Source organism: Clarias gariepinus, chromosome 3, assembly GCF_024256425.1.
Source record: "Clarias gariepinus isolate MV-2021 ecotype Netherlands chromosome 3, CGAR_prim_01v2, whole genome shotgun sequence".
NCBI lineage: Eukaryota > Metazoa > Chordata > Actinopteri > Siluriformes > Clariidae > Clarias > Clarias gariepinus.
The window spans coordinates 44,194,219-44,216,500 of NC_071102.1; the positions used below are offsets into that span (position 1 = coordinate 44,194,219).

At 39.4% G+C, this 22,282-nt stretch overlaps 1 protein-coding gene across 7 annotated transcripts in view; it reads right to left on the reverse strand.

Annotated features, from left to right (window-relative positions):
• Window positions 1–2,451: 2,451 nt before the first annotated feature.
• The window catches only part of abi3bpb (ABI family, member 3 (NESH) binding protein b), a 28,403-nt gene continuing 8,572 nt past the window's right edge, over window positions 2,452–22,282 (reverse strand). The window contains exons 5-22 of one of the 7 annotated variants that reach the window (XM_053492212.1): window positions 21,328–21,509; window positions 20,959–21,005; window positions 20,658–20,703; window positions 20,189–20,266; window positions 19,893–19,967; window positions 18,720–18,929; window positions 16,926–17,096; window positions 15,880–15,945; window positions 12,543–12,611; window positions 11,090–11,197; window positions 10,915–11,004; window positions 10,513–10,722; window positions 9,684–9,789; window positions 9,111–9,190; window positions 8,095–8,124; window positions 5,437–5,595; window positions 4,850–4,972; window positions 2,452–3,592 (exon numbers count right to left, since the gene is read on the reverse strand). In XM_053492212.1, coding sequence (XP_053348187.1) covers window positions 3,477–3,592; window positions 4,850–4,972; window positions 5,437–5,595; window positions 8,095–8,124; window positions 9,111–9,190; window positions 9,684–9,789; window positions 10,513–10,722; window positions 10,915–11,004; window positions 11,090–11,197; window positions 12,543–12,611; window positions 15,880–15,945; window positions 16,926–17,096; window positions 18,720–18,929; window positions 19,893–19,967; window positions 20,189–20,266; window positions 20,658–20,703; window positions 20,959–21,005; window positions 21,328–21,509 — 1,966 coding nt within the window. In that variant the 3' untranslated portion in view covers window positions 2,452–3,476. The remainder of the gene's footprint in view (window positions 3,593–4,849; window positions 4,973–5,436; window positions 5,596–8,094; window positions 8,125–9,110; window positions 9,191–9,683; window positions 9,790–10,512; window positions 10,723–10,914; window positions 11,005–11,089; window positions 11,198–12,542; window positions 12,612–15,879; window positions 15,946–16,925; window positions 17,097–18,719; window positions 18,930–19,892; window positions 19,968–20,188; window positions 20,267–20,657; window positions 20,704–20,958; window positions 21,006–21,327; window positions 21,510–22,282) is intronic. The other 6 variants (XM_053492215.1, XM_053492214.1, XM_053492217.1 and 3 more) reach the window with 6 other exon arrangements.

The following is a 22,282-nucleotide window of genomic DNA, read 5'->3' on the forward strand; positions in this document are numbered from 1 at the left end:
TATCAAGCTACATAATGATGAATAGTGGTATCTCCATGGCAACAGAACTCACTGGTTAACACTAGTTCTGGACAGGTTGTGGTTTGTGAAGAAAGCATTGTATCTAGGTGCATCATGATCATCATGATCTGTAGAGAAAGCAGGGGAATCAAATAAACGTGTGGTTTTGTGGCTAATCTCACTTCCAGCTTGTTTACAAAGCTACAATGATGAGCAGGGTATGGCATTTAGACGCGCAGATTCAGAATTAGTGCACATGTAGCATCTGGTTTAATAAAAATAAATTACTGCGAGTGTTTTGCTGCTTTGCAGTCCTCTGATTTGCCTTATTTATTAACCATTTAGGGTCACGAGGTTTGGTGGTGAAGCTTGTGTATAACAAACAAGATGAAATAATGTCAGACTTCTTTTCTGAATAACTTGAAGGACTTTTGTCGGAAAGAATAATGGCGACACCCACTTACACCTAGATTACGCAGTTTGCATAACAATCTATGCATAAGTCAATGTTGGCATTATCATTTCCCACAAAAATACTAGATTAGAATAAAAAAGCAAATGAGATGAAATCAGAGATGAAAGGTAACTAAGTAAATTTACTTACTGTACATAAATAGCCATGTGTAGCCAGGGGTAGCTCAGTGGTTAAGGCATTGGACTGCGGTTCGGAAGATCCCAGGTTCAAACCCCACAACCACCAAGTTGCCACTGTTGGGCCCTTGAGCAAGGCCCTTAACCCTCAACTGCTCAGATGTATAATGAGATAAAAATGTAAGTCGCTCTGGATAAGAACGTCCGCCAAATGCCTAAATGTATTGCCTTTGCGTCAGGAAACGACAGTAGTATTTGAATAGGTAATATCGCCCCCTCCTGACTATTATGCATAATTACATGAATTGCCTTTTGTCTGTGTGAGGCTTAATTATGTAGCAGGTGTTTGAAATCAGAAGCGGAGATGATTGCAGACACTGGGGAAAAACAGCATGTTCATAGACTAAAAGCAAACACACAGATATACAGTATATTTTTTTAAATTATGACTTAAAGGCAACTGTGAGCTAATATAAGCTCAGTAATTTTGTAGTGAGTACTGTTGGAGTTTTAGACGGAAAAAGTAAATGGAAGGGATACCATTACTTTTAATTAAATACATGATTTGTTCTTAGTCCACCACTACAAATATGTAAATAAGTATGTGTGATGGGAGACGGATGGTCCACTGGTGGTCCTAAAACACACACGATTTTTAAGGGATCTGGTGGAGTGGGATGAATAATATTCTTTACAGACTGCTGAAATCAGACTGACTAGCCTTAAATCCATATTTGTGAGGCCCACATACAGTACAGAAGACAGAACCATGAATATTGGTCGAAACGTCTAGTAAATTACGTCTGCAAGTTTTGTGGCTTCTACATCACATGCACAAACTCATTAGTAAGAGAAACAAACCACACAACACAGGCCCAGTCTTTCAGACACACACCCACACATACACACACACACACACACACACACACCAGCTGGTTTTCCATTCAGTAAACACAGGCAGCTTTCATCGCGTCTGATTTTATAATAGATTATTCAAGAGCTCGTGGTCACTGGATGCCAAAACAAGCAAGTGTGTGTGTGTGTGTGTGCGCGCGCACGTGAGCATGTGTGTGTGAACATAGACAGACTTACTGTAGAAAAGCACACCAACAATTAGGTGGAGAAATGCATAATAAATAAATGTCTAGTCAGGTGAGAAACATCTCCGTGCTGTCATTATAAATCACGTAGATTTGTTTTTCAGCAGTACTTTAAAAATACAGATTTGTTTTTTCATGTACCATCCTCACATCATCAGGAACCTGTGTGATAATATGTGTAGAACTCATGTATTATTCAATCAGACATCTAAATCTTGTCTGAAACTCTTTATTCACTAAACATTTTGTTTGGTATAAAAATTCCAGTGCACTCTTTGAACCCCACAATCGCATCATGCATAAAGACGTACCCTAGCAGCTACCAAAAGCCACACTAGTGCTTGTGTCTGGGGTTCTTAGTTTCATGTTAATACGATGTTTGTGACTGTGATGTGCCTGTAACATTAAGTGGGAAAGCTTATGAAGTTGAACTGATGGGTTTTTGAACAGCTTTTAAACAGGTTTTCCTAAAGCTTAAAAAAAAAAAAAATCTGGCTATGTGTTTTTCTCTGAGAACATCCTTGTCTTTGGTCTGGTTGGTTTGGCACTACCTCCCCCATCTCTCTCTCTCTCTCTTTCTAGGGCTGGAAAAAGTGCAGTAATGTGTGCATTTCGGGTGACGTTCCTAACTGGCAGGCTCCAGTGCTTCTGGATAGGAGGTGAAGGCTGGAATTCCTCGAGAGGCCTGGGCTTTAACTGTTATCCTTCTAGCAATCTTTCAAAATGTGCGCAGTACAAAGAGCCAATGAAAAAGAAACAATCATCAAAGAGTTGTTTTTATTATAAAAAAAGGGGAAACCAAATGTTCTGTGGTTTTCTTTTTACTGAAAAATAATACATTAGAACATTGTTTCAAATCAACAATGCAATCTTACAGTCTTTTACAGCTCAATTTTTAATATATATATATACACTTTAAGTGACCTTTGAATGGGTAGAAGTATTTACTGTACAAAACATACTTGTGCCTGCGTGCCATGAGCAACAGTTTTTTTGGCTGCAAACCCATTTGATGGGCTTTGTACTGAAAGAAGCATCACTTGGTGCTTCAAAAACTTGAAGAAGCCCTTTTTGTTTATAGGTTTAATGAAAAAATATTCTCTCCATATACATATAAATAGATTTATGCTGTGCAAATTGCAAGTGTAAGGTCTTTACAGTCTGGGGCCCCCACTATAGCAGGGCTTAGGAAGAAAAACATGATAGATGAATGTAACATGTATGCTAATGAATGAATGAGGTAAGGAATGAATCAACGGATGGATGAATAAATGGATTGATGGGTTGATGGATAGATGAGTTGATGAATTTAATGAGTGTGAAAAAATATTTCACTCATTGGACCGTCCAGTCCCTCTCACTCAGAAACAAGGCACCGCAATTTTTACACAATAATAATAATTAATATAATATTACACAAAATATCAAAATATTTTTAGGGAGCCAGCTTCCCAATATTTAAATCAAAGTCGTATTTCAAAACATCTATGACTTACATGAACTGCTTACTATGGTTCCTTATTCTATTTTTGTTGTTTTTTTCCCCCCTAGCTTGATGTGTAATAGTGATAAATAAGACAGCGAGGCATGGTTCGTTCATATACAACGCAAACCTGCTAATAAGTCCCTGACTCTGCAAAACTGTACATCTTTATACATGTTTTGGACTTTGACGTCAGAGGTTGAGGTATCACACACCACCAAGTCATTGGTGAAAAATAACCAGCATGTGACCATCTCAGCCAATAAAAGTTACTTCTTTCACTTCAGGCATACTTTGGGGTTCTACCACTTTCCTGGGATTGGTGTACCACACTCGTACCAGCCAACATAAGTGATATGTGAATTGCCTCCAATTTGGCCGAAGTGAACGGGCTCTTGCCTTACGGCTCTGAAGAAACCTGAGAGAGAAAAAACAAAGTTTATGCCGAGATTACTAGAGATGTTCCTTTCATAACTAAATTGCATATTGTGTCATCTGACTGTTATGATTCAATGAGCACACAAGAAGCCTGGTGAGCAGGGTGGATTAAAAAAAACGATTTGTTGTGAGTAGTGTGGAGTACTGGCAGCAGCGCTAAGAGTGGCAGCAGGACTAACTAAACATGGAAACAGGACTAAGTGGCAGCAGGAATATGAGTGGCAGCCAGATTAAGTGGAGAATGGCTCTGATTGAATAGGTCTAGTACTAATCCAACAGTGGCAGCAGAACTAACTGAACGGTACCAACAGCATTAAGAGTGGCAACAGAACTACTGAAGCATGGCAACAGAACTAGCTGAACATTAGCAGCAACGTTAACTGAACAGTGGCAGCAAGACTAACTGAACAGCAGTAGCAGCACTAAATGAACAGTGGCAGCAAAACTAATTAAACAATGGCAGCAGAACTAACTGAATAGAGGCAGCAGCACTGTGTTAACTGAATAATAGGATCATGGCTAACTGAACCGTGACATTAGCACTGCAGATTTGCAATAGGCAGCAGAACTAACTGAACAAAGGCAACACCAGAAACTTAAAGAAAACAGGCCTCAGCATTAAGTCAACAGTTATAGCAGTTGAAGCATTGCTAACAAAACATGATGCTTTTCTTTTTTAAGGTTTAGCTAATAAACCATGCTCACCAAGGGCTGACTGCTTTTCGATCTGATCACCATTATGTTACAATTTTATTTGTCATGTAAGGAGATCACTTCATGTATTATAAGCAGTAAATGAAAGATTTCTCTTGTGTGGGCACAGCTTTAGAGGCTTGGCATATTTTGGCCTTAACCAACTCATCTGTAATGCACATGAGTAATATTGACTTTTATGATTTTGCCCAAAATTATTGACTTTGGCCTTTAATTTTACAATTTTTTGGATTTTTTGCACCGACTTATGCTTACAGTACCTCCGAAGCTTGAACAGTGCAATGTTAGTCGCTATGCATCAGGGTTAGACAGAGGACTGGCAATAGTGGTAAAATTCCACACAAATTTAACTGACCAAGCTCTCGGTTGTAAATAAAGCAATTTAGGTTAAGGTAGCATTTTCCCGTAGCTTATACAGTAGGTGTTTGCGTGGAGAGTGTTTTTGGGTTTAATGATTAGGTTTAAAATGTTAATGTTATTAAGATGTCATTTTTACTTAGATGCTGTTGCAAGATGTTGGTACCTGGTCTAGGTTCAAGCTGGTCTGCTGGCAGTTGTGTCCCAGTCCTTCCATCCAGGAAGGAGTCAACGAACTGACAGTGGTCCTCTCCATGGCCTGTCTGGTCCCCAATGTTGTAGAATTTACCTAAGTACATATTAGGATGTTTTAGCTAAACCTTGCCTAACTTTTATGAAAAAAGTACATACATTGGACATTGTATATGAAAATAAAGAATCTTTTCTGTCAGTTGACGAGGTGCAAAGCTCTTTAGAAACTGGGTTGAAGCCAGTCTGAAGGTATACCCTCATCCAGAGTTCATTTTTATCTTTATTCTTCCAAAATTCTATTAAAGCCCGGCACTTGGAGATCGACCCATCAGCAGATTTTGGTTCCAAGCATGTTCCTGGAGAATCTATCACCCTTTAGAATTTACATCCAACAATAACGTAATATTTTAAATAACTCAGATGGGCCAGCTGGATCAAATTAGCTTTTGGAAACCCTGACATGTAGTAGACCCCCAGGAGGAGAGCTATGCACCCCTAATTTAGTGTTGGACTTGCCTAATAAAGTATAAATATCTTTTAAACTACTATTGGAGAACTGACCGGTAAGTGAGTCGCTCAGGTAAATCTTATATCGGAGCGAGTTGCAGAGCTGGATGCCGACAAACTTGCGATACCATGTTCTCTTAACATACTGCTTCCCGTTGCACTCTGAATAAGCATCAGTCTTGAATGGGAACTGTGTCCAGATAGCATCCTTGCCTGAGTCAAGCACAGTAAAAAAAAATAGGCAGTCAATATAGACCCCAAAGTATTCTTTGCTTACCTCTTTAAAAAGGGGTGGTGTGGGGTTATGGTATGCCGGGAGGCTCTACAGTATTTTACCTAGAGTCCTACAACAAAGTGCTTGGCTATCAGGACAAAACAAGAACTTAAAGTCTTTACTTAATTAAAACTTAATTCCTTTTCTAAGATTCTCAGTTATAGGACTGGGAAACCCATAGAGGTTCTATGTGGGAGCATAAAACAGTCAGTATGTTTACATGATGTAGTGTTAGTCTGACAAATTATGTTAGCCTGACTAAAACCAAGTTTTTTTTATAAGTATAAATATGTTTGTCTGACAGAAATCGCGCTAAATCGAACTTCTCTGATAATGTGGTTGGGAGTCGAGCTACTCCATGTACCTGTCACTCACTCACTACTGTACAGTAGGTGCCTTTTCATTTCCCACCATGGGTTTTAACCTGGTAGTCAAGCAAAATGTGGAAAAGAGGGAAGAAGTCTCTAACACTATGGTACTGTTGCCTGCATATGGATAACACCATAACCATAAAAGTAAATCGCACATCATGTATAAAAGGTATAGCACTAAAATTTTTTCAATTTTCTTCCCAGCTTGGCATGCTACTCATCGCTAGCTTATTTGTTTGCAGAGTGTTTGATCTGTGTTTTAGGCCACCTATTGTAGTGTAATTGGACATACACTCACCTAAAGGATTATTACTGTAGAAACACCTGTTCAATTTCTCATTAATGCAATTATCTAATCAACCAATCACATGGCAGTTGCTGCAATGCATTTAGGGGTGTGGTCCTGGTCAAGACAATCTCCTGAACTCCAAACTGAATGTCAGAATGAGAAAGAAAGGTGATTTAAGCAATTTTGAGCGTGGCATGGTTGTTGGTGCCAGACAGGGAAAAAGGGAAAAACATCCAGTATGCAGCAGTCCTGTGGGCGAAAAATGCCTTGTTGATGCTAGAGGTCAGAGGAGAATGGGCCGACTGATTCAAGCTGATAGAAGAGCAACTTTGACTAAAATAACCACTCGTTACAACTGACGTATGCAGCAAAGCATTTGTGAAACCACAACACGCACAACCTTGAGGCAGATGGGCTACAACAGCAGAAGACCCCACCGGTTACCACTCATCTCCACTACAAATAGGAAAAAGAGGCTACAATTTGCACGAGCTCACCAAAATTGGACAGTTAAAGACTGGAAAAATGTTGCCTGGTCTGATGAGTCTCGATTTCTTTTGAGACATTCAAACGGTAGAATCAGAATTTGGCGTAAACAGAATGAGAACATGGATCCATCATGCCTTGTTACCACTGTGCAGGCTGGTGGTGGTGGTGTAATGGTGTGGGGGATGTTTTCTTGGCACACTTTAGGCCCCTTAGTGCCAATTGGGCATCGTTCAAATGCCACAGGCTACCTGAGCATTGTTTCTGACCATGTCCATCCCTTTATGACCACCATGTACCCATCCTCTGATGGCTACTTCCAGCAGGATAATGCACCATGTCACAAAGCTCGAATAATTTCAAATTGGTTTCTTGAACATGACAATGAGTTCACTGTACTAAAATGGCCCCCACAGTCACCAGATCTCAACCCAATAGAGCATCTTTGGGATGTGGTGGAACGGGAGCTTTGTGCCCTGTATGGTCATCCCACAAATCTCCATCAACTGCAAGATACTATCCTATCAATATGGGCCAGCATTTCTAAAGAATGCTTTCAGCACCTTGTTGAATCAATGCACATAGAATTAAGGCAGTTCTGAAGGCGAAAGGGGGTCAAACACCGTATTAGTATGGTGTTCCTAATAATCCTTTAGGTGAGTGTATTTTGGCCAATAAATTGATTCCTCTGCCATGCTTGCAAAATGGGACAAGATCAGTAGTTCAATTAAATGACCTAGCTGAACTATAACCGTAGCACCACTAAATTGTGCATGTTAACATATTGAGTGTTACAGTATCAAAAGGGATCTACAGTACATAGAAAAGCTGCATTTATTGTACAGAATAATAGATTATAGACTAAAATGTCTAGGTCTAGACCTAAAAGTTCTATGTAAAACCCTGTTACAGTCATTCCCTACTGGAAAACATTAGAAGTAGAACATTTAAAAAAAACAACAACTCAGAATTCTAGAACCTTACAATAGAACATCAGTCTTTTTTACATGAACTTTGTCACAGAATCTGTATCCTTACATTGCCACAGAAGGGTCTTTGTCAAGTGTGTTCTTTAACATGTTAAAATGCTGATTTTCTGTTCTAGAGTCAGGCTTTAATGGGTTAAAAGAGGGCAAAATGCATTTCTCACATGCTCTCAAATGTTTTGCCTGGATTGGAAACACGTTTTAAAAGAAGAATGTGTTTTTGTTTGAAGTAAGTTTCCAAAGACTTTAACATTCTCTGTTGTCTCTCAATCTCTCTTCACCTCAAATTGTGCTCGGGACACTTACCTGAAACGTACTCGCTCACTCTCGGATCCGCTGCAGAACATAAAAAAAAAAACACAGCGAAGAAAAATAGATGAGATATTTGCAATGAACAGTTCATTTGAAAGCAGCCATGTGATGGAAGCCATCAAAATGATGTGTAGGTAATAGGAAATTTAGCGAGACTAGCCTTCCAGCTCCATGTTGGCTAAGCAGACGTGAGCAGTGTGCCTCAAGTATAAAACTACAATGCCTTCCAGCTGCCATAAAGCAGTGTGTTGTTTTTTCCCCAAATATTTGAATCTCCCAGTTGAGGATAGATTCACTGGCATGGACAAGTCTACTGGGGTTTTTACAAATCTTTAAAAGACACTAATTCAGTTGCAAGAAGCTTAAGGTAAAAAAAAAAAAAAAACAGTCTGCTCCTGTCTTTGTGTAATCTCTTTCAGCATCTTCTTTTATCCAGTAGGGAAACCAGATCATTTTGTTTATATATCTGTTTTGGTCTGTAGCTGGCACCGATATGTCTGCTCTCCTCTATTCTGTTCCATCTCTTTTCTCATTCCTGTCCTCCTTGGAGAACCAAGGGCTATGGTTTTTCATGGTTGCCTTTGGTAGTTTTAAATGGTGTTTTGGTTTGTTGCTAGTAAACTTGAAGGGTTGGAGGTAGAGACAAGTTGCCAAGCGTAATAAGGCACAGGGTGCAATGGGGTCTGAGGTCCATTCTGACAAATCCCATAAAAAGGCCTAAAACCTGGAATTGCGGAATGTGTTACATTCCCTAGATCATTTTATTGAACTCCAAAAGTGACAAACATTTGAACCCTGTAATAAGCCGTCGAATCTACAGATAACACTGTAACATATAGTCAGTGATGGTAATAGAAATTTAGAATCTTGGATGAGAATGTTAGTTGGTAAAAGAAAATGTCTCTAATCCAAGTGGATTTTTTTTTATTTTTCTTCTGACCGTTTATGGCTTGATTTGCCTTTATGGTGTACTGTAAGTGCTGCATTGTTTCGTAGTTTAATACACATACCAGACTCTGTGTTAAAGGTCACTGGTTCGCTGGGTGGCCCCTCGCCGCGTTCATTCTTTGGCTTCACTTTGAACTCATAACTATGTGGTAAGATGAACAGAAACATCATAAATGAGCAAATATAACCTGCTTCCCTGCTTACTTCCAACTTCTTTCTGAACTATAAGTCTACCTGATCTGCTCTTATTAAACTGGATATGGTGTCTAATCTTACTGCAGTGTGCTGCTTTAACTCTCCATCCACTAAGCTGTGATACTTGATCCATGTACACTGAAAATGCTGAGGCCTCTTTAATAGATCCTCCATGTGTGACTTGCTGATGATATCCACACACACACGCACACACACACCACTAAGTCCAAACCAAGTCCCAGGTTATGTGGAGACTTGTTTAATACTCTCACAGGCAAAATTCATCTGGATCACAGTGCTGTTTTCAGGCTCATTATCCCTGATATTGGCCATAACCTACATTTCTGTCATTCCACAGCTCAGAGTGTATTATTTTCCTTTTTAGTTATGACACAGTATGTATGTATGAATGTGTGTATGTGTGTATGTAATAAATATACCTGGATTCAGGTTTGAGGTTCTCCACAGCTGTGTGGGTTTGGTTGGTGGTTAGGATGGAGACCTTTTCTCCGTCAGGTCCTTTAGTGGTGGAGATGACTTCATACTCTATGAAGCAAACATGATTATCATTTTGTTAGTGGTGGTAAGTCAAGGCTACTTCATTGTGCTTAAATTTGGAACGTTAAAATATCCAAACAATCAACAACTCATAAAAATCCAAAAAATTAATAAAACAAAACAAAGAATCACAACGAAGATTGATAAAATGTCAGTCCATAACAGACTTCCTAGTGTTATTTAATGTAGTCTTGAGGATTAGTTTTCCAGGCTTCCCGAAGTTCTTTTTGAGTCTTATTTTCAGTCCAGTCCCTGCACCTGAGCAGTTTCAGAGAAATGTTTTTTGTTTGTTAAGCCACACAGTGACCTAAGAAATATTCAAGCATAAAAAGCCTTTAACTTCAGGCATGAACCAGTGAGCAACAGGCGCATATGATAACAGATGATCAGGGCAGTGTATTAGAATACTGATGATGCTGAAAGCTGAGTGGTTGGAACAGACGAGAGGGGAAAAGAGATCAGGTTTTGTTTCCTGGTTAGTGAAAAAATTTGTAATTATGAGTAAGCTGAACTGAAAGGTAAAGTTTATTTTAAAAGTCTGACTGCTACTGTTGCAAAATGTTACAATGCATCCAATCCAGATGTTATAAAGCATATCTAAGAAAATATGCATCTAGAAACACAGTGTTCAACCATAGCTTGTGAATTTACCGTCATTATAGAATAAACTTCCTTTATTCACAGTAAGAAAATGGGTTTTTGTCCACTTACCCGTGGTTTCGTTGTCAGTTTTATCCCAGTCAAGGATGATGAAAGATGGACAACCTTCCACTGTAACCACAGTAAGGTTAGACGGGGCTGTACGGGGAGGGCCGGTCACTGTGGTTTCCCCTCCTTCTTCCTCTGGAAAGTAGCTCAGGGACGTAGTGATAGAACACGGCTCGTCTGGTTTCTTGTCTGTTTTATAAACCACGTGAGGAGCTGCAACAACAAGAAAAAAAAATCAGATTCAATCAAACCTTCAATGCTGATCCAGACTCATAAAAATTATAAACATGATGTGGGCTAAATGAAACTAATTAAAACAATATTATTTATGGCTATTGCTTTTAATATTATTATGGCTAACTTGCATTTTATGTAAACTTTAGCAATGAAGTGCTTTTACTTTACCAATGAAGCGCTCTTTGCCCAGGGCGTCCACTTTGGAAACTGGAATAGAGCTGAAAGCTGATGAGTTCTCCCATGTTTCAAAATGTGCCGCTATGAAATCACATGATAGAATAAATGTCAACTACAATTCACAAAGTGATACTTATTATGTCAAAAATACTACATTTATTTTTACCCTTCACAGACGAAGCAGTTGTTTTGGGTTTGACTGGTTTGGCCGTCGCAGGGGGTGCTTTGGGCTTCAGGAAAGATGATTTGTCAGGTTTCGGGTCAATCAATTTGTCTGATGAAAAAAAGATATAAACTGTAAATAAACCATGCAATATACTGTATGCATTGGTGTCCCTTAAAGAAGTGTGTGAAAGTAAAGGTATAAAATGATGATTATAGACAGGCATTAAAAATTACAACCTAAACTAAAGTAGAATAACTTTCAAATACAAATGCAATTTTTTCCTTGTAGCTAAAACATCCTCTTGATTTCTCTGTTTTAATATAGTAGTATTTGGTAAGGGGGTACGGGCGGTGGTGGTTAAGGTGTTGGACTGCTGGTCACCAGTTTGAGCCCAGACAACGCTGGGTTACCACAGTTGGACCCTTAAGCAAGGTCCTATACCCCCAAGTGCTTAAACACATAGGCATCGAGCTGGCAAGTCAACCCTGTAAATAACTGTCACAGAAACGATACAGTAGCTATATCTACAGGGTGGGGTGTATCTATCACCGGATGGCATGTAGGTGGACACCTTTTAGTATTTGGTAAATAGTTAAATATTTATTTTGGTTATTTGATGGTTATTTTGCCATTAAAATATCCATCTTTAAAACAAAATCACATTGTAAAAAATAGATTCCACCATTATCTTTTTACTTAATAATAATTAAACTGCTTTGCAGAGAAAATGCATTACTTATGATTTTCACAGATCAGCCTAAACACTAACACCACTGCCAGGAGAATTCAATAACAAGAATGATCAATTATACACCAGTAAAATTTTGACAGGACCATGGGCACTCTAGGCTCAGCCATGCCCGCAGGGACCAAAAGGCCAACCCATCCCATCTGACCCCTTGGAAAAGTTAATGTTGGCTATTATAGAAGAGTACCAGACTGTGCATGGGGTCCAGCAGAAAATGGTCCCAAAGCCACTAACTCTGTGTCCAAACACCCCAGATACAATCAAGAACCCATGGGATGTACTTGACAAATAATTCCAATCGATGGAGACCTCACCCTGCAACCCAAAGCACCCAATGGATCCATTGTGCCAGATACTACAGCACACCCCAGAGTTCCTGTGGAGAGGTCTTGCAGAGCTTGCTAGGTGGTACAAGAGGAACCTACACAATACTGGCAATATGTTTTGCCCTTTTAATGTTTCGCCTGATTGGTGTATATATTTTTTTCCATGCAGAGTGACAATATTTCTGAGGCTGATTGTAGGTGTGAACAAAATATAAATTATTTGGTTTCAAAACGATATATGACCATTTTAAAAAATAACTACATAACTAGCTTGGTAATTCTTTACTTATTTATTATTTTTTTTAAAGGCTCAGCATGATTTTTCCAGACATTTCCTACATATTTCATGATAAAAATTTCCTCTGCAAAAAATACTCACCATTTATACTGGCTTTTCCGACCTGGTTAGGCTTTTTATTGATGGTGAAAGTTGAACGAGGAGAAGAACCTGAAGAACAAAACCAAACAATTATAAATAAAAAAAGTGTTGTGCCTAATGTGCCTAATTTTTAATGATCATTAGTATGTTGGTGTTGCAAAATTGGGGTTTGGATTTGCTACATTTTTACTTTTTCTCCACAATAGGAAAAAAAAAACAGTGGAACACTTGTATCATTTCTGCGATTTTTTTTGCTCCTTATATTCCCTTATTAAATGTAATTTTTTGATTTATTAACAAACTTTATCTCATTTTCTTGTGCATCTATGAAACAATCATCTATTGTAACAGCTATAATCAGTCGTCTTGTCACATTTTCTAGAAGTTAAGGTTTAGGGTTTACAGCGAATGGTCTGAAATAGAGAAAATATGCAGTGAGTGACATTTGTCTGTCTGTAAAAATGCCTTGTCGATTTAAGATGTCAGAGGAGAATGACTAGACTTGGCAAGAATGGCAAGGTTCAAGCTGATGGAAAGGCAACAGTATGTTAAAGAGCATCTCTGAATGCACAACATGATAAACCTTAAAGAAGATGGGCTACAGCAACAGAACACGTCCTGCCTATTATCACCGTTTCAGGCTGCTGCTGGTGTGCAGTAATTGTATGGTAGGATTTTCTTGGCACTTTTTGGGCCCAATTGAGCATCGTTTAAATGCCACACCCTATCTGAGTATTGTTGCTTCCCATGTTTATCCCTTTATGAGCACAAGATAACACATCATATGACAAAGCTAAACTCATCATCTCAAACTGGTTTCTTGAACATGACAGTGAGTTCACTGTACAGTTTACCTCCACAGTCACCAGATCTCAATCCAATAGAGCAGCTTTGGGATGTGGTGGAACAGGAGACCCATGTCATGAATATGCGGCTGACAAATCTGCAGCAACTGCATGATGCTATAATGCTAATATGGACTAAAATCTTTAAGGAATATTTCCAGCACCTTGTTGAATCTATGCCATGAAGGGCTATGAATTAATGCGGTTCTGAAAGCAAAAGGGATCCAAGCAAGTCTTAGCGAGGTGTACTTACAGTAAGAGGGCGGTAAATGTATATGCTGGTGAGTGATCTTGAATAAGGGTTGATGGGTTTTTCAGATGACTATCCTTTTAGATGTTAAGAAAAAAAAAAACTTTTATAACGAATCATGCATTTACCCCAAAAGTTTTTCGACTGCTTAGATTTGAACTGCTATAAGTCCAAATGTCTCAACAAGGCAGAAAACATCAGTTGGTGTTTGGCTTTGCAGAACTGATCATGCAGGCCTTGTCAAAGAACAAAGACAAGTTGAAAATTGTTCAAAAATGAAATTTAAACAACAACAAAAATTTTTTAACAAAGATTGACAGGCTTATGTCAGAGTAAAACCTAAACATTGATGGAAAATAATTTCTTGTTGTTATTGTTGTTGTTGCTCAGGACTTCTGTTTTTTCAAGTGTAGCACATAAGCAAAGCCTAAGGGAAACTGGCTTGATGTAATGGACTCTAGCGTGGAAAATTTGTTCAATCTGTTTCAGAAGCAGCAGTAAAATCGTTAGCTTCTTAACAGAGGCCAGCACCTAGCATCTTGTGGCGAGAAGAGAAGAAAAAAATGTGTTACGAAAAGCTGGGCAGAATTCAAGCTAAAACTTCATTTTCCTAAAATAAAGCCCGAAGACCAGCCGACGCCACAAGTCCATGAGGAAAGTATTTTCCCGAAGACTCAGCCGGAGGAGCTGAAATAATGAATTTAAAAAGAAGTGGGTGGCTATCATGCATCTGATGGGGAATTGAGAGTGACCAGGAAGGATTGTGAACTAATTTGTCTATTTTATTTAATGTATAACTCCTCAGAAGAAGGACTGGTATCACCATCAGCAACCACAAAATTTGTTTTTACAATATTTTTTCTTTCTTTCTTTCTTTCTTTCTTTCTGTGTCAGTTTTCGAAAACACTGATGTACGATTGTCACATGATTGCCACATTTTTAAGAGAATCTTATTACATTGTTGGATATTTCAAAGCTCTGAATCCCCAGGTCTCAAGTGGACTGGCTTCACAAAATTGTCCCTAGGTTGTAAGAAAGGTTCCACATAACACCTTGAGATGTTGTAGGATCCAGTGTGTATTCTTGCCTCAACCAGGATAAAGCCTTACCAAGATGAATTAATAAATAAGCACTTTGTATGATATGAAAGCAACGCATTGTTATGGTCAGTCTAAAGATCATTGGTATCTGTTCCATTGTAGATGGCACCTAAACATAAAGAAACTTTAGCTACCAGGTTCTCTGGTTAACCTTATAAGCTTTCTACCAAGTATTCCACTGTTTACTGAAACCTCTCTCAAGAAGGTAACCTGAGACTACTTTACCAGGGACCCTGATAATACAGTACAATGGAACGATAAAGATGCTATGTAGATACTGTATGTGCGTAACCTTTTTTATGTACAAGTGATTTAAAAATGACAGTGCTAAGTAAGCAAATATTAAAAGGTTAACGTGTTCATTAACATTTGAGATGGGCCGAATTGTTTACAGTCTTTGTTTGAAATGAATTATGATACTACATGGAACAGCATGATGATACACAACACAAGCTCATAAACACTACATGGTAGTCATGCAGCTCCACATGCACATAATAAATTCAAAACAATAGCATGAAGAACTCCCAGAATTCCCAGTGTAGTCACAATCATAAAACAATCCTATACATAGGCGCTCACTTCTAAAATTCTTTTAGGATGATTAACACCGGTGACGCTTGTGCAAAAGAAAGTACACGCAGCATGGTTTGTTGAAATCACACACTGCTGTGGGTTACCATTTGGCTTTAAAGCTTTCGAATGAAAATGAAAAAAAAAAAAACATGTAACGTTGGTGTTTAAATGTGTGGCACCCATACAGCTGGCACCTATGCCCAAACATGTTTGGTAACAACAGAGAAATAAGTTATAAATCCAGCGGCCATTTGTGCTATTTTCTTAAAAGACCCAGCATTCATGAGACAGAGCACCACAGGGTAACATCACAACGAGTACCACAAGAAGCAGCTGCACCATGAAGCATTTGCATCTGCCTGAAGCTTGCGGACAAGAGAGAGAAAAAAAATCACCAACACTGAGTTGAGGAAATATGAGAAACATGACAGGCTGGCGAGCAAACGGGCATAAAACACTTGACTGGACAGGAATAACAAAACAAAAGGTAAAGACACCAGCACAAGAGAAATGCGGGTTAATGGTGGCTGACAAGAACACAGTGACACCGGGTCGGCTCATTTTACCCATTCTGGCTCTGGACCATGTGACTGGTTTGGGGAAAGACATTCCTTTATGATGTTGTCCGTTCACTGTTAAAGGGAAAAGAAGGGACATTATGCAGATACATTACAAACACACTGGTTCTTGTGGCAGAACCTCGCATTAGCCTGAGCACCCTAAAGGGAACTGGGAGCTGGGAACAAAGTTGACTGGTGAGAACAGGAATCTGTACAGATGGTGGGAAGGCAGACGGTCTGTACCCATCACTGTAAATCACACACACTTGCACTCTGTGTAAACCTGTCAGGGAACAGGGCGAGCGTGACGGCTGGTCTGCACACACACGCCACATGTTGCAGACCCGGAAAAAAATTGGCTCGAAGGCAGCATTCATGACTTCCAGCCTTCAAGAGTCACGTTCATGCAGCTCTTTAATGTTTCATGTCTTTCACGTCGTTTAACTAATGACGGCTTTATTACAATAATTAGTAGAAGTGCACATATACCCATGACTGTGGAGGAAGTGAAGCATCTTCCCACAATACAGGTTATCCTATAGCACACATCTGTGAACATTTTCATGGTCGCCATACTATAAACCAGGGAAACACATACTTTTAGTGATGTATCTGATAAATTAATACTAAATAGGGTTCTAAACTTGTCATCAGTAACAAAGAGTACAAATAAACATGTACTCATACTGGGTCTGTAACAAATGGTATTAGTGTACCCTTTAATAAACTATTCCATAAGATTAACAAGAAAGAATTTAGTAAAGCATTAACTATAGAGATACAGTAGTTAAACACAGACAATTGTGGTCCTTCACAAAGCCCGAAGTCATGCATTTAGGATTGCATATAGCTGCTTTAATCGGGACCTAGGAGCAATGCATTGCCAAATTTGCATGTGTGCTGCTTTTGGACATGAAGGAGACAGGATATCTCTGGTCCCAAAGAATGCTAAAGCTAGAATGAGAGATACAGTAGAAAGAGGGGAGGGGGAGGCTGAAAGAAAGAAAGCAAGGCATTATTATAGTGCAAAGGGGTTAAAGTGGTTCCTTTACCCCCATATCTTCTGAACGAGTCGTTGGCCCTGGGGAAAGAAGGGGGCCGCATGGTGTTAGGATTTAAAGGAGTTCTGGGCACAACCGTCCGGTTCCTGCTGGTCACTGCTACGCCTGAATCAACTGGTTTGGGTGGAACAGACAAGCTTGGGTCTTTCAGAAAGTTTTTACCTGGATGAAGAAATACAACAGTATGTCGGGTTACCCTATGTGCATTTATGGATAGAATGGAAGGAAAAAAAAAATTTCAGATCATCTAGTGCATCTGCTTTTCCTTCTAGGAAAACCCTTAAATATTCACAGTGTGTTCTTGTCAGGAACAGTTTAAATTAGAACTTTTTTTCCCTAAAACTAAATGTACTGTTTCCTAAAGGTTAAGGTTAAAGGATATTAAGGGTTTCCCTAGAGCAAAAAAAGAGGGTGTAGATGTAAAATGAGACATCATGGAACACAATAAATACCAGAGATGTTCAAGTTCAATACGGGACTTTCGATTGCACAGAATTAAAAATACTAAAAGAGTAAAAATACTCTTTATTTCTCCTTATAATCCCCTGCTACACTAATGCACTTATCTCAATTATACCATCAAGGTAACAATGATCAGACTGAATTGCTGGCTTCCCAGGAAGTCCTTTGAAGGCCCAGACATGTGGAAATGGTTTGGGTGAGGTCAGGACTGTACTACCTCCCACCTGAGTTCCTGTAAAGTGCAAGTGGTGCTGGTCAATGATTGTGTGTAGTTTCCACAGACTGATGCATGTTTTGTGCAAATTGAGACAAGTTATCTGTCGATTTTCAAAAATCACGCGTTCCACTCTTTGAACGTTCTTGGGAATGACCTCAGTGGGCTTTTGGGAATGATGCATGACGGGATCATCATTCACGGACATGTGGCCTTCTTTAAAAGTTTTCACCATTCAAATGTTTTACTAAGCGGCTAAGAGTCTTATCACTACACTGTGCTTAAAGTCTTCTGTAAATATCAATCAGTTTTATGACTTCATTTCCCAAATTTTATCACAAGTCCCGGTTTGGCTTGAACAGCATTGTACCATACAAGACTTACAGTTAATAGCTAACATTTTAGTGGCATTACATCAGTCTTAATGAAAGATGTTCTGTGTAGGTTATTATTACAGAAAGGTTTGTTTGTGTGTCATGCTACTAAGCTGTATGGGAGTTACAGCTACAGCAAATAGCGAAGAAATGTTTGTGTTATTTGTAAATATACTGTATGATTAATGCTTCATTACAGATTTTGTGATGTAGATGTGGCTGCATTAGGTGCACCCAGTGCCATACAGTGTATATATTAAAGCAAGACACATTAAAGTGAAGTGAAGTGAATTGAGACTTCTTGAGAATAGATTAGCATGGCTGTGAGGTCACATATTAGTACTGGCACGAGCTACTGTAGACCTCTCAGCCAGTCCCTTGGGTGGCAGCCATTCATCTGACAAAAATCAGCAAGAAGATTACTACAGTGAGGTCAGCTCTGTACCAATTATTGTTACTGGCTGTCTTTCTGGTGGTTTTATCTGTTTTTTGGAGAATGAAGTAAAGGGATTACAGGAAGGTTTTCATTTTATTTTATCTAAAACAATGATAGATTGATGATCATTAATAGGGTTGTTCATGGCATAAAGCCTTGAGAACACTGGAAGCTTATTAGAAAATAATGTATGTTGCCTCCAGTTACATAGCGTAGGGGGGGGAAGTATTGATTGAAGGACATCACTGCTGCAGTGAAAACATAAGCGTTAGAAACAAACCAACTTAAAGGTTAATTACCAGAATTACCAGACGAACTATAAGTCTTGGGAGTGGCACTTGGTGCCTTGCTCTGGGAGAGGCCAAGTCTCTGGGTGCCTTCGAAGGGGGTGTGAGGACTGACAGTGGTTGTCTGCCGAGGGGGTTGAGTGGACAGGAGACGTGGCAATTGGAGAGAAATCCCTCCGGCTCGAGAAGAGGCATTTCTAGCAAGACTGCCTGTGTCTGTTTCTAGAGAAAAGGAACAAAGCAGCTTTGACTTTTGAGACCATGACCCTTGGCAATCCAGATGGATTGTTTTTGTCTTTTCCCTCCCTGCTATCCTGTCACTATAGTTTACATTTGAGCACCCACCATTCAAATCGACTCCATCAGAACCAGATGGCATGGGTGTTCAAATGTCTGTCAAGAGACAAATAACTTCCTGTCTGCTTTTAATCCTGATTTTTTTCATTAACCCTGTGTTAGTCAATGGTTTTTCTAATAGCTCGTGGTCTCATCAGCTAGCTGGTTTGAATGAGAAGACAAAAAGAGAGACTGATGTTTAATCCTGAGTCTGAAAGACAGAGAAAGACATAAAAGGACTCCTGATCACTGCCTTTCCCTGCTGAGACTGGAAGAAATCACTGTTTTGTTTTAAATGGCATGCATGGATCTCATGCAGACTGAACCATGGCCAGCAGCTGAAATGCAGCATAATGAATTAGATCTCTGTGGAACGTGGAAGATGAATCAGTGTAACATTAGGATGTAATCTGAATTTTTCTGAACCTTAATGAAAAATTCAGTAGTATTTTTTAAATACTTAACAGATAGATAGATGGACGGATGAATGCATGGATGGATGGATGGATGGATGGATGATGAGATATGAAGCATACTATCCTAACAAGATGATGAACACAAATGCGAACATTTTGCAAAATCAAGACATCATGCAAAACCAGTAGGCTTTCCTCTGCATGGCAATCTGGAAAATAAAAACCACTTACGCCAACCAGGAATCCTCCTCTTCAAGGAATCAGGACTTTCTAGCTCTCCATTGGTTCACATCATGCCAACATGCAGCCAATCAGAGGGGGAGGGGCAATCTCAGTCTCCGCCTACACTGTGCTTATTTTCCCTCCCCCATTCCAGCAGCAAGAGCGAGCACAAAGCTGAGTAACTGCAAAAGTATAAGGCTTTCTATTTTACCCAGTGTTAGCTGAGGCTGATTGGGCTCATTGGACCCAGAGATGAGTGCAGTTTCCTGCTCTACCAGAGGAGGCACTGTGGAAAATAACGCAATGTTTCATAACTGGGAAATTTAAATACAAATAAAGGTGCTAGAAATAAAGAAGTGGGTTGTTACATGTTTCTAGTAATTGTGTAAATGTGTGTGTGTGTGTGAAGAAGTGTCAGGCTTGGTAATGTATCACCAGCAACAAAGCTTAAAAGACAGTGTGAGAGGGGAGGAAGAGAGAAGAGTTGAGGAAAGAAAAGGAAATTACCAAAAGATGTCTTTGGAGCTCCAGGAATGGCAGGCTTTGTGTGAGTTTGGAGTCTTGACAGGGTCCTGTTGTCCAGAGCTAATAGAACAGAATGAAATAGATAGATAGATAGATAGATAGATAGATAGATAGATAGATAGATAGATAGATAGATAGATTGATTTTGAAATCACTATCCTGTTAATGTTTGTCACCCTACAAAACAGACAGAACCACACGAGGTTTTCTAGGAACAAATAGTTTGATGGATAAAGGATGGATGGATGATAAACAGGTGAGCCAGACAGATAGATAGAAATAGTTGGATAGATGGATGGATAGATTTATGGATAAAAGGACTGTTGATTATACTGTAGAGGCAGATATGTAGCTATCTAGATAGATAGATTTTGAAATCAATACACTGTTAATGTTTGTCAGACCCACACTCTTTTTTTCAGGTTGGGAAAACAAACATGAAGTGACTTACCTGGCCGCGGTGGAAACACTGTGCGTGGTCCAGGCATCACTGGCTTCTAAAAGATTAAAAGAAAACCTGATTGTTGTCCTGTGCACTGTTTTGAGCTTTCTTAAGAAGTGTCTTGATCTATGAATAGGTCACAATGCTGTTAAATTCTGGATTCTGATTGGCCAGAAGGTGACACTTTACTTTCTCTAAAAGCAGCTCTGACAGGTTCATATGGGGGAAGTCCCCACTGTCTGCGCTTGGAGGTAAAAAGGAGACATGAACCTGAAGAATTTACATAACAGAGATCCGGCAAAGAACTCACCTCAGGCTTGGTCTGACTTGGCTTGAGGGGGCTGTTCATGGTTTTGTCTGGAAGAGAAGATCGAAAGGAGATTAGAGTCAAGTGCCTTGGAAGGTTCGGATTTGCAGCACGTGCCGCCTGGTCATTCAGTGTTCTCTGCAGATTTTCTTCTGACATTTAAAAGATCTGCTGTGGTCTGTGGCGTCAAAGCAGTTCTTGTGGGTTGGTTAGATGGCATTATGTCAGGTCATAAAGAAAAAAAACACACAACTTAACTCCAGATAAATCAAGCATGCTGAAGCCTGGAGGTAAATTACAGGCAGTTGTGGTTAACCAAGATAACATTTGTGGAGAAGACTTGTTGCAGGATGGATGGTTTAGCTTGCATACCCCCCATGTTGGTGCTGTGGATGACGGGTTTGCTCCACACGCCGCTGCGGTCGTCTTTGTTGGGTCGGACGCCAAACTCATAGTGAGTGTTGGGTTTTAGGTTGTCGATGACCGTGTCACTGGTGGGGCAAGTCTGATAGATCCACTTCCTGTTCCTTTCCCTGTAGCGGATTGTGTAGTAACTACAAGAACAGAAAGTAGAGTTAATGACAGGGTTGCCAGGTCATGGCTCCATTTTGTTTTAGTCTGTGTCATTATTTGTGTCCTTTCACCAAATCTTTGATTATAATCTGGTGCTGCCAATAACACCAATTATACCAAGTTGAGGAGTTACGTTTTTAAGTACTGGTTTAATAAATTTTCCCACTGTGCGATGAATAAAGGTATATCTTATCTTAAGATCAGGTTTTCACAGCCAAAAACTGATACATATGATTTTAGTTAAGATTTATATTGTAGTTAAACCATTAAATATGTTTTTCATATGCTTATACAAAAAGATTATTTTTCAGTTTCTACTGTAGGTTCTCTTCACTCCAGAACTACTCAACTGGCTTGGATGCAGTTACAGCCTGGGTTAAAATGCTGAGCCTGACAGATTAGGTTTCCTCTGCCTCATGAGGCTCTATTTTCGCCGTGCCCATGTTCGGTAATACGTAAAATTGCAGCCAGGACATGCACAACATTAGGTTTTAATAAGAGCAGCGTTCATGCAAAAAAAAAAAATCCTCTTCTCTGCCACATTGGTGCGGATCAGGCTTTCCGATATTGGGTCCAATAGTTCTCCTTTTCCATTTAGCCAAAAAAAAAATAAAAATACTAGAGGAGTGTATGTAAGAAACAGAGAAGGAGAGGCATGCTGAAGACACACCTGCAGTGGCAGGAATCCATAAGCCGCACAATCGTTTTCCACTAAATCGAGCTCCTTTCAATTGAGAAGTCATGCATCATAAAT